The sequence below is a fragment of the Schistocerca serialis genome, chromosome 9 (genome assembly GCF_023864345.2).
Source record: "Schistocerca serialis cubense isolate TAMUIC-IGC-003099 chromosome 9, iqSchSeri2.2, whole genome shotgun sequence".
Taxonomy (NCBI): Eukaryota; Metazoa; Arthropoda; class Insecta; order Orthoptera; family Acrididae; genus Schistocerca; species Schistocerca serialis.
The window spans coordinates 477,848,339-477,864,060 of record NC_064646.1 but is presented as its reverse complement, the minus strand read 5'-3'; the positions used below and the strand labels follow the sequence as shown (position 1 = coordinate 477,864,060).

General features: G+C 41.3%; 1 protein-coding gene across 1 annotated transcript in view; it reads right to left on the bottom strand.

Annotated features, from left to right (window-relative positions):
- The window catches only part of LOC126419723 (protein qui-1), a 918,484-nt gene that overhangs the window by 32,314 nt on the left and 870,448 nt on the right, over window positions 1-15,722 (bottom strand). The window contains exons 23-24 of the mRNA XM_050086903.1: window positions 6,828-7,052; window positions 1,698-1,915 (exon numbers count right to left, since the gene is read on the bottom strand). Of these exons, the coding sequence (XP_049942860.1) occupies window positions 1,698-1,915; window positions 6,828-7,052 (443 nt within the window). The remainder of the gene's footprint in view (window positions 1-1,697; window positions 1,916-6,827; window positions 7,053-15,722) is intronic.

Below are 15,722 nucleotides of genomic sequence, written 5' to 3'. Positions count from 1 at the left end.
AATGTGTCATACACACATGCATGACAGAAGACTGGCAACAGGCATGGGCGACCACAACAAAACACAAACATGAGAAATACGCAACAGTTTGGCCATAAGTCTCATATTAGACAAAATCTTGCACAAATTAAGTGCCTATGCTTCTCTGATTTAACCACAGAAGTTTCCATAAACATCTTCACTGGCTGTATATTGTAGAGACAGCTTTCTTCTCTTGTAGAGAAGAAGAAGGTGCAGATCACCTTTTCTTCATGTGCCCCATACAACACAGAAGTATTACAATCTTTTTATATGAACTTGTGAAGCTGGCTCATCAGTTGCCAACCTGTGCGATGCCTTTCTTAGCAACACAGGATTATAGACTTTTCCACTTGACATAGGATTCACTGTTGCCACAGGTATGTGCAGGTGACACCACTGACAATGGAGTGCACAAAAGTGTCCTACAACACCTGATTTTACAATGATTATACAGTATTGGTGTACCTGTAATTATGAATATTCTATCAACAATGTGCATGCAAATAAATAAATATTCTAATACTAATTTTCTATCGCTACCCATATATTTTGTGTAACTATGAAAGAATATGGAAAATAAGAGAAAGGCAACTAATGTTTGGTGCACACACACACCCAAGAGACAACAGTATTCACACTACCTTCTGAGCTCTTGCTCTTGCTCTTTTTCTAACAAAAGTACACACACTACCACACAAACACCCTAAAACACACTAACAGTTGTGGCAAGACTATAGGTGTGTAACTATGAACTGGCTGTATAGTGTAAGCTAATGCCCAATAAATTCAGTTCAGATTGAATGAAAAAGAAACAATGATCCGACTAACCAGGCTACCATCCAAATCACATTTCTTCAGCTTCAGGTAACATGCAGCAGCTTGTTCTGCAGTCGCACCATGTTCCACTGGCTCCTACTCTACAATGCCATTTATGCAAACTTTGCCAGTGTCCTCTAAGCCTCATAGTGAATTCTGAACCATAAAATTCTATCTATTCCAGTTATTGATAAATTGAAATTTCACAATTTCATGGCTGCTCCGCCAAAGACGGTTAAGCAAACTGTTCAGACGCACAATTCAACAAACACATGAAGATTGGTAAAAATCAGGAATGACTATTCACAGATTGCAAACACAAAACAAGTTACTTAATGTACATAAAACCACATTCTGTATCCACATTAATGATTTATCATTGATTCATGTAGTGCTTCAATTAGTGTCTGAATGTTAACATGTTGCAGCAAAATACACAAATACATATCAAGCTAGACTTACCATCATGCTCCCAACAACAGTAAGAAAGTGTATGCGTGTTCATGGACTAATCAAAGATTTGTCAGATCAGAGTTTAAAGCCTTGCATTTACTATTGTTTACATAGACATGCTGGTTCAAATGGTTCTGAGCACTATGGGACTTAACTGCAGTGGTTATCAGTCCCCTAGAACTTAGAACTACTTAAACCTAACTAACCTAAGGACATCACACACATCCATGCCCGAGGCAGGATTCGAACCTGCGACCGTAGCGGTCAAGCGGATCCAGACTGTAGCGCCTAGAACCTCTCGGCCACTCCGGCCAGCCATGCGGCTTCATTTAAAAGGATAAATAACTTATTAGCACTTACAAAAATTCACTAAGAAACTGTAACAAAACTTTTGCTCTAAAATATACCTGTTGTGAACCCATTGTAGAACCTTTGGTTGGTATTTTGGAAATTTCCTCCATACTGGCAGAGACAGAGAACCTCCTCTTCAGTCTTTCATCAACAGCTGCCATCATTATGGAAGAAGTCAAGTGTCCATATTTCTTCTGCCAGGTATATGTGTCTAGAGAGACCTCCTTTTTCAATAGTCTTCTCATTGGTCTCTTAGGCCCAGTGGGTCGCAAGTCTGCAGCAGACAACATATAATGTGAATGTAAATTTAGTAATACATTACAGAATCTGTTGCCAAGATATGCAACACTGAACTATAATTGCATATGAAAATGAAAAGTGTATGGTAAAAACAATGAAATACTGTTATAATTTCTTCAACCAACTTTGTTCTGTTCATCATCTGACTGAGATACAGCCAACAAATTCATTCCACTGTGCACCACACTTTAAATTATAATCCAACTTCGATATTAACCTACTTCTTTAATGAAGTCACTGTTATCACATAACTGCTGCTTGTAATGTTTTCCACCTTCACATTTCAATAAGTTATTTAGTCCCTTGCTTCAGTTACCCAGTATTTCATGCTCTGGGTTTTAAAATGTTAATGTACCCCGTTTTTGGTTTGATAGCTTCCTCCTCAATAGTCATCAACAAAGTAACTTGACTGAAAGAGGAAACAATTTTCCCTCTGATATATTATGTCATTGCCTTAGTCATGTTGTTCATTGTGTTGTGATCAGACTCTAGTCTTTTGGTGATTTGACAGTGTAACAAAACATTATTTGGACCCTTTTCTGCAGCACAGAATCACTGGACATTGTGAAGCACTTCAGAAGGATTGAATGTGCCAAAAAACATGCTGATGGTGTCTGCAAGCCAATTGCCTGCAGAAACTCAGCAGTTGTTTTGTATGAAAGAGGTCTGAGAGCATGTCATCATCAAGGCAGTGTACACAGGTAGCTGATACAGTCACAGGAATACCACAGAAAGAGATGAGTTTGATAGTGTGGGAAGACGTTATGTTAAATGGATGTATGGTTTTTGTGATCATTTGAGAAATACTATTGATGACCAGAGGTACAGAAATGAAGTGCTACAGTTACATGTGCTATTTTACAAAGGAATAGATGGTCGTGTCTGCTCTTTATGGACATGAATATCCTATAAAGCAGGGCCAGCCATGGCATGCCAAACTTCAAGCATGTGGCATGTGTGGGTTGCATGTGGATCAGGGACCATTCTGTCACTCGGCTTTCCTCAGTCCTGGGAAGTACCCAGATCAGAACAAAATTTCCTTTGGCAATGTGATGGGGCACTTTCCCGTTGGCATAACTCTCAGAGTTTGGCAAATTGTGGTGTCAGCACTCTTCACCCTTTGCTATTTGTTCGTGGTATGAAGTATGTTCACAGGTTCTGTTCCTGTTTGTATAAAAAGAGGCAGTCTACCAATCTTATCATCACAATCCTTTAAAATGAATGGGAATGATGGAAGTGAGGAACGAGAATTCACATAAGTGACATGTACTGCATATTTCATATGAAACAACATTACACTACAATGCAGAAAGATGTTAAAGGTTTAGTTGACAATGAAAGAACAAAAAATTACAACAATCAAAAGATAGATTCATTGTTCTGTTCATCGAGAAGAATTTTGTGCTAAATTCATGGACATGGAGCATGTAAAGAAATTGGTAATATGAATAGTAAAATTCCTGAAGTTGCATGCCTTACTCCATTGTCAGTTACAGTAGTTTCCAATGGAACTGAACGAATTGTATGGAGACTTCATATATTGCTGCAAAGTATGTTGGTTAAGTCAAGGTGCATGCCTGGAACATTTTTTTGATTTAAAACTAACTAGAGTTGAATTTGTAGAGGAAAAAGGAGTGCAGAAATGAAAAGTAGAACAACTTAAATGTATTGCAGGCTTCACATTTTATGCAGACTCAACTTCACACTGCCCACATTAAGACATTGGAAAATAATTTCTTCCTGATTTGTCAGGGATGAATTTAAAAAGGAAATCACATTCTACAAGGAACACATTTCAACAAAGATAGTCCAGCTCGCTAGGCTCACTGGCGTTGAAGAAAACACAAGGTTTGAAGAATTCATTGTGGCCTAGAAAGAATTACAAGGACAGTTTTGCCTTTTTCACAGATGACTTGCACTTACCTTGGGGCAACATATAGGCATTATTTCATCAAAATTGGAACACGGACAAGTACTGTAAATTTAAATTTCATCTAAGACAGTCTACTTGACTTTGTGGTTGGTGCTGTTAGTTTCGTAGTACAGCAAAGAACCAGCAGATGGTGCTGTTACATGTTTTTTACCTTGATGGCAGCAGATGTACTTTCAGAAGTTTAATTCAGTGGCAGAATTTAAGTGCTACATCCTTATCTTTATGAATACAAACTAACACTGAATTTACTTGGTTAGGATATACAGATTTGCTGATTTTGCCTTGCGTATAAAAACTTAACAACATTGCTCTGCTTCTTTCAACAGGTTTTATTTATATTATTTGGTATGACAAACTGATTTATTAAGTTTGTTCTCTGATTCTGGTCCCTCCTTATCACATTTTGATTTCATTTACTTTACAAATAAAAATACCTAGAAAATGGTCGAGTTTTTCTGAATACAGTGGAAGGCTGAAAGACTGAGGGCTACACTGTCTCAAGATTCCAATGAAGGTTTAATTAATTATTTGTAAACTCCTTCTGAAAGCATGGTGTGACTTAACTCTTATGGAAAGCATCTTATGTATGGAAAGCATCATATCTATCTTCATTCCTGGGAACCCTTCACTGGCAGAGGCTTAAAGTTACTTCTCTCCAGTGTAACATCATAGATGCAGAAACTTTGATGAGAAGCAGGAAATGTGAGGGAGTTTTTATACGCTGAATCCTGTTTACTCCTAACAATTTATAATTTCTCTTCTAAATGTAAAATTCCTGGTGAGCTTATGATATGCATGGCCATAAAAAAGCAAAAGGCCAGGCACCATGTGCTGAAGGCATGGACCTCAGCTCTACCTGGTTTCATGTGTTAGTGAAGCAAACAAGTGCTTCATTTGTGTCCCCATCTGTTCTCATTCAAATGCTTCACACAAAGAAGATTTATAAGACCAAAATAAATTCCATACATATGAAGTTTCAGGCAGAGCTCTAAATAAATACGCCACACAATGCTGGGTTTCTCAGCTCATTGTATGAAAAATGAACTTATTTAGTTTTTGCATGAACATGGGAGCCATATAAATGGTAAGGTTTTCCCTAACCTTTCTTGTTCCACTGATATGATGGCCAAAGAGACGAAAGTGATGATAAGATAGATTCATTCCTTCACTGCAGCAAACCTCCTCTGCAGACTGGAGACCCCTGCAGCTAATGTTGCAGTGTCTGTTGGCTTGGTCAGCTTGCCTCCACTTTCTTAATTTTCTCTTATCTATTTGCTGTGTCCCCAAAGACACTCTTTGTAAAGATTTGCATGTACAGTTTAAATAAAGCTGCAGGTGCAACAATCGTGTAGACAAGCAGGACAGGACAGGGATAGAAATTTGATTATCTCCCATCATAGTGGATGAAAGATGCATTTGGATGTCCAGCCAGGTTAATGTAAATATTTTTGTAAATGTAAACACCAATAACATATTTAGGCTTTAGGCCTGTTCCAACTGGTGAACTGCTGCCTATAAGGCAGTACGATGAGTGATTTATGATCATGGGCTGTCTGACTGGTAAGTTGCCAGTCCCTCAGGCCTTGTTGCCAGTAGGTGAATCCCAATGATGTGCTGCTGCGTTTTATTAAAGCAGCTCCTAATTTGGCATCATGAGGCTGTGTGGATCCTATTCCATATGTCCCTACCCCAGAAAAATGTGAGAAGGTACTAGGAATTGAAACCAGGTCCTTCTGCACCAATGGCAGTAACACTACCACTTGACCACTGAGATGGTTACTATTTCTGTACACAATATTTAAAAAAACTGACACATAGCTGTCTGAGCTGGACTATGACATTATTGTTGGCAATGTGCCACTTCTTTTTCTTTCACAAATGGATTGCTTAAGAACAACCAATAACAGCACTTGTTGACATTCTTATAAGCACAGCATTCTCTCATGTACAATAGGTAATTGCTCCACCCATGAATGTTATTTGGTCATGTTAAAGTCGCTATTAATACCACATTTACATCCCAGGCACTGGCCAGAGTGCTACTTTTGGTAACGTTTTAGAAAATGTCATCTCCCTCAACATCCTCCAAATTAGATCAATGACATGCAGTGTCATATTCCAACCATTACTTATTTATTTAGTTACATGTGCCATTGTCACAGTTCAGACAAACATTATGGTGTGGAACATGTCAGTTGAACAAAATATTGCACAGATATTTATAAATAATGCTTATTTGGCTATATGCTGGGCATGTACTTGTTTGTAAGAGACATTTGTCTTTATTCAGGAATTTCTACATGTGGGTGACAACCCCCATGCACATCACTTCTCAAACATTTTGGAAAGTGGCGTGAGACTGGGCAGCAGTAATAGACTACTATGGAGTCAACTTTTTATAGTCTTAATTGTGATATATTTTAATCTGCCAGAGAAAATACCCTTAACTGAGGTTTCCTTCCCCACTGCTTAGAATAGTTAAGACAAAGTGCAAGGAACATCAATGACAAGGAACGAAGCAGTTCAGATATGCAACTTGCACTTTTAAAATTTTATTGGCCATCTGACATGTCAACCAGAAACGGGATGCCATAATTGACATCAGAAAACAAAGTCCGTATAAGAGAAGTGGAATGGTTGGCATAGTGAGTCAACTTTAGCTATAAATAGCTAAGTATTACTAATAATACCTCACTGTAATCCAAGACAATAGTATATCTAAGATCAACACTGAAGACATTCCATGAAAACAATTCATTCAAATATGCAACTGTATGAAGAATAATAGATTTCTTAATGTAACTGGACATCCAAGATGTGTACTACATCATCCCAATGAAAAACAAAGTGATTTCACAGTTGTCCCTCATAGCTTTCCTTTGCTTGTGGCTGTCATAGTTGCTTTGGTGATACTTAAGAATATTCTATACCTGAAATATATTATTCTCATTACCTTCAACCTCTTTCGCAGGCGCAACATAACTTGGCATCTTGACATAAGTAGCTGGGGTGTTATGCAGGCAAATGATGGGAAGCTGCCGGCTTTCCAGGAGGTGAACTGCAATTCTCGAGCAGTCTGTGGACATCTCCAAAGATAGGATCGGCACCTGGAGTTGCAGGCAGGAGAGGGGACGTCCACGCCTCGTGTCCCACACAATGATGCTCTTATCCTCAGAACCTTCAACAGAAAAATTATTGCTATGTGAAGGGGAAAAAACCACTGTCACCTACCGCATAAGATTTACTTGTGTGACTTCGAACAAAAAAGCGCTGTACAGGAACGGCAAAAAAGCTTGTTGTGTTCCCTGGTTTATTACAGCTTGCAAGGTAGAGATAAAAATTGAGTATATGAACAGACCTATAATGTACACAGCTGTAGAAGGAATGTTTGTATACAATTTGTGTAAGTTATAATAGAGAGCTGAAATTTTAAAATACTTCTGAGAAGGTGAATAAAATCAATTATTTTTTCTAGTCTTGTTAAATTTAATGTTTGTTAGAGTTTACTGTTGATAATTTTAAAAGATGTGTGATGGATTGGAAAGATAAAATGTTAATAAAGGAGATGTATATAAAGCAAAAAATGACTGTTAGAGTAGGGAATCAGGAGAAGGAAGGGATGAGTATTGGAAAGTCAAAGATACTCACTGTCACCAAAGTTACTGAACATATATGTACAAGACTGGATAGGCAAGGCTATGGGAAGTGCAAGAGGTATTTTAATTGATGATGAAAAGACAAAGACTATAAAATACATGGATGACCAAGCACTGTTGGCAGTTTCAGAAGAGCAGCTACAGAAGATGTTGGAAGAGTATTGCAAAAGTGTGTGTGTGTGGGGGGGGGGGGGGGGGGGGGATATGGTGGTCCGTACATGGAGGTATGGAGTGTTTTTAATATTTTGGAAGGCTAATGACAATGTGTAAGCAGTTGTAAAAGAGCTCCTCTTCCAGCCCTGTTAAAAATCTGTATAACACCAACTTTTAAATAATTTTGTTGAAAGAAAAATACCTGACTACACTGTATTTTTTCCTTTTCTTGAGAGCTAGAGGTCAAGGGGAGGGGGGGGGGGGGGCTGGTGGTGTCTTGTCTTGCCCCCAAGTATGGGCACCACAGCTTCCTGTATCTGAGAAGCTGTACAGTAGAAATACGGAGGCCAATATCTATGGAAAAGAGTATTTCCAATGGTGCCAAGGGAAATTTTTTTCTAAATATTACGTTTGGAGTCTAGTGTCGTACAGCAATAAATCATGGACAGTTAGAAAAAAGAAGAAGACCGATACTTAGAAACTTTTGATATGTGACTGTGGAGGAAAATGCTTAAGGTGAAGTGAACTGACAGACTTCAAAATGAAGTAATGAAGAGAATTAGATAAGAAAGAAGATTATTGGAAGTGATCAGAAAGAGGGAAAAAATCTTGACAGGAGCATATACTGCATAGGACTTACCTGGAACAAAGAAATAAGAGGGAAAAGTAGGAGGAATGAAAGGTAGGAAGAGAAAGAATCTAAATGATGGTTGGTATTAGAAGAGGATGAACATGTGAGGGAAATTACTCTGAACAGGACACAATAGGTAGCCTCCATCTGAAGCTTGTCATAAGACAGATACACTAAAGAAGAAGAAGAAGATGATGATGAAGAGTGTAGCAGTATATCAGAAATAAAATTAGTAAAGAAAACATAAAATTCAGTTTGTAAAAATTAGTTAATCTAATGTTCATGTTATAACGTCAAGTTTAACACATATATTTCAGAACGACACAACACATATAAGTCACAGAGTAAGTTGACAGGCAAGACATGTGTACACGTTTGCATTTGAATGAGCACTGAGTCCTAGTCTAGCGGCCATTCCTCGGCTGGCCGCTTAGGTGGTGCAGCTGCTGCATGGCTGGCAGACAGCGCCGCACGTAGAAGACGCGCGTAATTGGGCGGCGGCACTTTGAATGATCGGTGAGTCACAACACTTTTCCCCCCTTTGAAATTGTTGCACTAGTCTTGATGGAGGTGTCCTGGAGATGGCTAACGTCCATAGGCATTGTTTGACTTGCCGTAAAGTCTCGAGGAGGAGGCTTTCCGTATGGATGGAAGTGTCCCTGATGATAACTGGTCGAGATCACAGGAGACGTAGGGGTCAAATCTGCTGGGGCCCTATGCACCAATGTGCACGTTGCGGCAAGTTCAGTTGATATGACAGGAGACATGGGCGATGTGTCGGCATCCGTTGGAGGAGGAGGCGAGTAGATTTGCTCTGACAGAGGATGGTCATCTGGTTCCTGCATGGGCACATCTCCTGGTGGCATCGCGATGACGGTGAGAGGGCTGCATTGTGAGTATTGAGAGATGCCAAGATCCCGAGTGTAAGACAGAGCCAAAGGTGGTGTAGCGGCATTCGGAACAGGTTTTGCCGGCACACGAGGCTGAAGCTGGTCCGAATGACGCACTGCAACACCCGTGTCTGTCTGGATTTCATACAGGCGTCTGCCAAGGTGTCGTAAGATGCGGACCGGGATCCAATTTGGCCGCCTGCCATATCCCCGTACCCAGACGAGGTCGTCGGTGGTGAACTGGCCAAGTGAAGGCACCCGCGGCCGTGAGGTGGAAGGCCGCAGAAGATAAAAGTAGCATGCGTGTCTGTCGGCCATGTAAGAGCTCAGCCGGGCTATGGTCGCCCATGGGGGTGAAACGGTAATACGCCAGAAACTGGAGAAGCGCATCATCAGCAGCAGAAGAAGTCAGAAGTTTCCGCATCTGAGCCTTAAATGTGCGGACCAGTCGTTCAGCCTCACTGTTGGATTGTGGATGGAACGGCGGGGCCGTGCCATGCATAACGCCGTGACAAGCACAAAAATCCGCAAATTCGGAAGAGGCAAATTGCAGACCATTATCAGTAACAAAAGTAGAGGGGAGGCCTTCCAAAGAAAAAATGCGGGCGAGAGCACTGGTGATTGCCACTGTGGTAGGCAATGTGCAACGGACAATGAAAGGAAAGTTAGAGGAGCCAATAAGTACCTAAAAAGGGTCCCGCAAAGTCAGCATGAATGCACTCCCAGGGCTTCTCAGGCGAAGGCCACGGTGACAAAGATGACTTCGGGGCAGCGGCCTGTGATGCACAAGGGCCGCAGGCAGCGACCATGTGTGCTATTTCAGAGTTGATGCCCGGCCAATACACACGACGGCGCACCAGAGATTTTGTGCGAGATGCGCCCCAGTGCCCTTGGTGAAGGAGGTGCAAGACCGAAGCATGCAAAAACGCAGGTACCACAACACGCGGCAAAGCATTGTCAGTGGAAAGGAGGATAACACCATCCCAAGCCGTGAGGCGGTAATGCAAAGCGTAGTAGTTCTGCACAGATCAGAAGTCTTAGCGGATGGATGATCTGGCCAACCCTTCTGAATACAACTTAAAACCCGGGAGAGGGTAGGGTCAGAATCCGTAGTAGTAGCCACCGCCTGCCTGTCCACAGTGATGGGGAACCCGTCCACAACCCGCTGCTCGGCAACATCCATGTGGAAACACAAAAGTTCGTCCCTATCGAATGCCTGACCAGGACCCATGGGAAGGCGAGACAGAGCATCAGCATTTGCATGTTGAGCCGTTGACCAGAAATGAATCTCATAATTGAAACGAGACAAGTAAAGATCCCAACGCTGGAGGCGGTGTGCAGCCTTGTCGGGAAGTGACGTTGATGGATGAAACAAGGAAACAAGTGGTTTGTGATCCGCAATAAGATGAAATTTTGAGCCATAGAGAAAAACACCAAACTTATGAAGAGCATAAATGATGGCCAAAGCTTCTTTTTCAATTTGAGAATACTTTTGTTGGGCATCCGTGAGCGTTTTGGAGGCATAAGCAATGGGTTGTTCCGAACCGTCATAAAAACGGTGCGCAAGGACTGCACCGACCCCGTATTGAGAGGCGTCTGTGGCAAGAACAAGATGTTGGCCAGGTTGATAAGTAGCCAGGCACAAGGCCTGTTTCAGCAGGGTCTTCAATTTCTGGAAAGCCGCATCGCATGACGCGGACCAGTGAAAAGGCACGTTTTTATGGAACAGGCGATGCAACGGCTGAGCCACCGAAACCGCAGACGGTAAAAACTTGTAATAGTATGCTATTTTCCCCAAGAAGGCCTGTAGTTCCTTAACAGATGTAGGGCAAGGAAGGGCATCGATCACAGTGACAGTTTGCTGAAGCGGACAAATACCATCCCTAGAGAGTTGAAATCCCAAGTACGTGATAGATGCCTGAAAAAATTTTGATTTATGAAGGTTACACTTAAGACCGGCAGTCTGTAAGACATGAAAAAGTGTGCAGAGATTTTGAAGATGTTCTTCAGTGGTGGAGCCAGTGACAACAATGTTGTCCATGTAATTGATACACACAGGGACAGGGAGCAGTAATTGTTCCAAGAATCGCTGAAAGAGAGCAGGGGTGCTAGCAACCCCGAATGGCAAGCGTTGGTATTGATAGAGGCCAAAAGGCGTGTTAAGGACCAGAAACTGCCGGGAAGCAGCGACGAGAGGAAGTTGATGATAAGCTTCTGAAAGGTCAGTTTTAGAAAAATACTGGCCTCCAGCAAGTTTAGTGAACATTTCTTCAGGACAGGGCATAGGGTAATTGTCAATGAGGCATTGAGCATTTACAGTGGCTTTGAAATCGCCACAGAGACGAATATCACCATTTGGCTTAGCAATGACAGGAGAGGACCACTCACTGGAAGTGACAGGAAGCAAGACCCCAGAAGTATTGAAATGATCCAACTCCCGTTTTACCCGATCACGAAGGGCCACAGGAATGGGCCGAGCCCGAAAAAACTTAGGCCGAGCAGTGGGTTTGAGCGTGATATGAGCTTCAAAGTCATTTGCACGGCATAACCCAGGAGAAAAAAGGGACGAAAATGTTGTCGACAAGGAATCCAATAAATCATCTGTTTATTGTACATCCGTAATTGCTGAGTGACAGGTGACAGGAGAGGAGAACCCAACTGAAGATACGTCTGAGAATTAATTATAGTGGCAGCAGAACCGGTATCCACCTGCATGCGAACATCTCGACCAAGGATTTGGACAGTGAGGAATAACTTCCCTGAAAGGGAAGAAGTGCAATTTACAGACAACACAGAATCAGCGTCATGTTCATGAACATCATGTATGTGGTCGGATTTGCAAACGGAAGACACATGACCTTTCTTTTTGCAATTGTGACACACAGCCCAATGTTGGGGGCAATCCTTGCATGAATGTTTCTTAAAACACAGCGGACATGAAGGAAGTTGCTGGGGGTTTTGCTGCAGTTTGTTAGCGGGTTGTTTTTGGTTAGGCCGAGGCTGCGCGTGGGAGCGCACTGCAGCCATGTCGGCCGGCAGGGACATGCCGCACTCGTCGTCAACAGCGCACAGAGGTTGTATTTCCCTGACATCACCCCATGCCTCTATTTGCACCCCAGCAGCGCGAGAAATTTCAAAAGACTGCGCAATGGAGAGAACTTCATCTGGAGTCGGATTTGCCAACTGAAGGGCACATTGCCGAACTTCTTTGTCGGGCGTCGACCGGATAATAGCATCCCGTACCAGGATTCTTTGTGAACGTCAGTAACAAATTGACACTTTTGACTGAGGCCGTGAAGTTCAGCAGCCCAAGCACGATAGGATTGATATGCCTGTTTTCGACAACAATAAAAGGCAACACAAGAGGCTACCACATGCGTTTGCTTTTGGAAATAGACAGACAGAAGTGAGCACATTTCAGCAAAGGACAAAGACGCAGGATCCTTCAAAGGAGCCAATTGCGACAACAACCGATACATTTGAGGTGAAATCCAGGAAAGGAACAGAGACTTACATGGTTGTTCATCCATGACATGAAATGCCAAGAAGTGCTGTCAAAGACGTTTTTCATAATCAGACCAGTCTTCCGCCGTCTCGTCGTATGGAGGAAAAGGAGGTATAGCCAATGACAAGAAACGCCCCGCACTTGACGCCGCGATGAAATCGCGAATCGCTGCTGTTAGAAGCGTTTGTTGTTCAAGGAGATTTTGGAATAGTTGCTCGATAGCAGCCATGGAAACCTGTGGGTCAACGGTGAAAAGGAAAAATCCACTACCTCATCGCCAATTGTTATAACGTCAAGTTTAACACATATATTTCAGAACGACACAACACATATAAGTCACAGAGTAAGTTGACAAGCAAGACATGTGTGCACGTTAGCATTCGAATGAGCACTGAGTCCCAGTCTAGCTGCCACTGCTCGGCTGGCCGCTTAGGTGGTGCAGCTGCTGCATGGCTGGTGTGTAATTGCGTGGCGGCGCTTTGAATGATCGACGAGTCACAACAGTTCACTTGTACAATGAATTCACTAAGAACATGGTACTGCTACCAGTAGACTGGTCTATGGAGCATACATGAAGATGGCCTACCCTTTCATCTTTATCTACCCTCATCTTTATTACAAGTGGATCTCTCACCTCCTGGGGTATTAGTTCTAAAATCTAGGTAGTGTGTCACTTGTATGTGTCTGTTGGCAGTATGACACATTTCACCTCCTGAAAGCAAGTACTGACCAGCAATTCTGTATCATAATTTAATATTTTTCTTGACTGAATTTTCCTTTAATACATCAAGAAGTAAATGAAACTATGGGAAATAATAATAACAATAAACATAGAAAGTAAGAAGGAATTATTAAGTATTTGAAGAATATGTGTACAAAAGCTCTGCAGTGTAATTGACTGAGTACATGTAACAAAAACAAGCAGCTTAAGTGAATAACAGGAAAAAAGAAACACATTTAAGCATGATGTAAAGAAAAGATAAGTTTTTTATTGTCCAACCTAGGTGGTTACTGTATTCTTCTGAAAAGTGAAATCATCAATTTGGATTTGTAGTTAGAAGCTTTCTATCTATTGTACACTGAGAAAAATTCATGGACAAGGAAAATAGATGGATAAATATTTTGAAAGCAGAGGCAAAACATTGTGCAACACATGAAAATAAACTAATGGATCCCTTATGTATTTTGATGACTTTTTCATGTTTGATGTGTTTTATATTTGTTGAAAGGCTGTGTTGCACATCACTTAATTGTTTCCTAGATGATGACAGCCATTTTCAGGACTGCACTGTGATATTATTATAGGTACTTTCTGGGAATACACTTATGAGCAGTTACAATAGAGACAGCTGCTGAGCTGGAGAAAAGAGCACTCCTCTCATGAAAGAGAAAGGGAGAGTTGGGTGTGTCTTTCATCTGGGATGTCAGCAGACCCTGTACAGGTCATTAGCATGGCACCTGAGCACAGAGTGGGCAAGAAATGCAATGGAAGAGTACTTGAATGTGGGTGCCTGATGTGTGGAGCACTTCATAGCCAAGATTATGGAGGCACTGCGTTTTTCACACACTACAGTGCTAAGAATTTATGTCGGGCACCTCCATCTGAGTAAAACTAATGCCCACACAGTCAACTGCTGTGGCCACAAGCTGGTAATGTTGCTATTGACTACTGCAAACATTTACAATGAATGTATGGACCAAAGAACTGCAAATCACTTGTCAGTTTAGTGCTGGATAACAAATTGTGACCACCCCAAACCACCTTAGCATCTGGTACAGAAGTCACTGGCCCCACAATGTACATGTGCTCACCAAATCTCAGAAAACTCAGGCACAGGAACACAATCACTGGATGCCAAAAGCATGGAAATAGATCACATAGACTTCTGAGCAGTGGTATAATAGTTATTTGGTTGCGAATTCCATTGATCACTCGCACGGTACTGTAGCCGTTATGATATGGAACGTGTCAAGTGCACAAGAAATGCACCTATGAAACTAGATTTATTAATATTACAATACAGAGTTAAAGATTAAAATTTCCATTATTTGCCCCATTCCCTTAAATGGCCCAAATGCATATACTATACTTATAGATTTATTTATTCCTATTCAAGAATTCATCTATGTTACAGAAGGAATTGTCAAGGAGATATGATTTCAATTTATTTTTGAAGCTATTACTGCTGTCTGTCAGACATTTTATTTCATCTGGTAATTTGTCTAAAATTTTTATAGCAGCATATTTTATCCTTTTCTGTACCAAAGATAGGTTGAGTAAAGGATAGTGTAAGTCTTTCTTTTTTCTGGTATTATAATCACGAATGTCACTGTTGTTTTTAAACTGGTCCATGTTGTTGAGAACAAATTTCATTAGTGAGTAAATGTACTGTGAGGCTGTTGTAATAATTCCCAATCTTTTAAAAATATGTCTCCAGGATGTGTGACTATGAACCCCACACATTATTCTAACCACTTTATTTTGAGCATTGAATACTTTTTGTCTAAATGTTGAGTTACCACAAAATATTCTTCTGTATGACAACAGAGAGTAAAAAGTATGCAAAGTATATTAGCTTACTAATTTCTATATCCTCAAAATTGGCAATTATTCTGATTGCAAAAGTTGCTGAACATAGTTGCTTTAGAAGATCCAAAATATGAATTTCCCAATTAAGATTTTCATCTATACGTACACCCAAAAACTTAGCTCTACCCTGTCTACTGACTTCTGTTGATGTGTTATATTTATTGATGGACCTGTACTTTTTGCACAAGAAAATTGGAAGTACTGTGTTTTTTCAAAGTGTGGATGGTGGACACTGAAGTGCTGCAGGTTAGGTGGAGGGCTGTGTGTGTGTGTGTGTGTGTGTGTGTGTGTGTGTGTGATGGTGGGGGGTGGGGCGGGGTGACAGCGACTTAACGAAAGTTGAGGCCAAGAAGGTCACAGGATCATAGGATGTATTGCAGGGAAAGTTCCCACCTGGAATTCAGAAAAGCTGGTGTTGGTGGA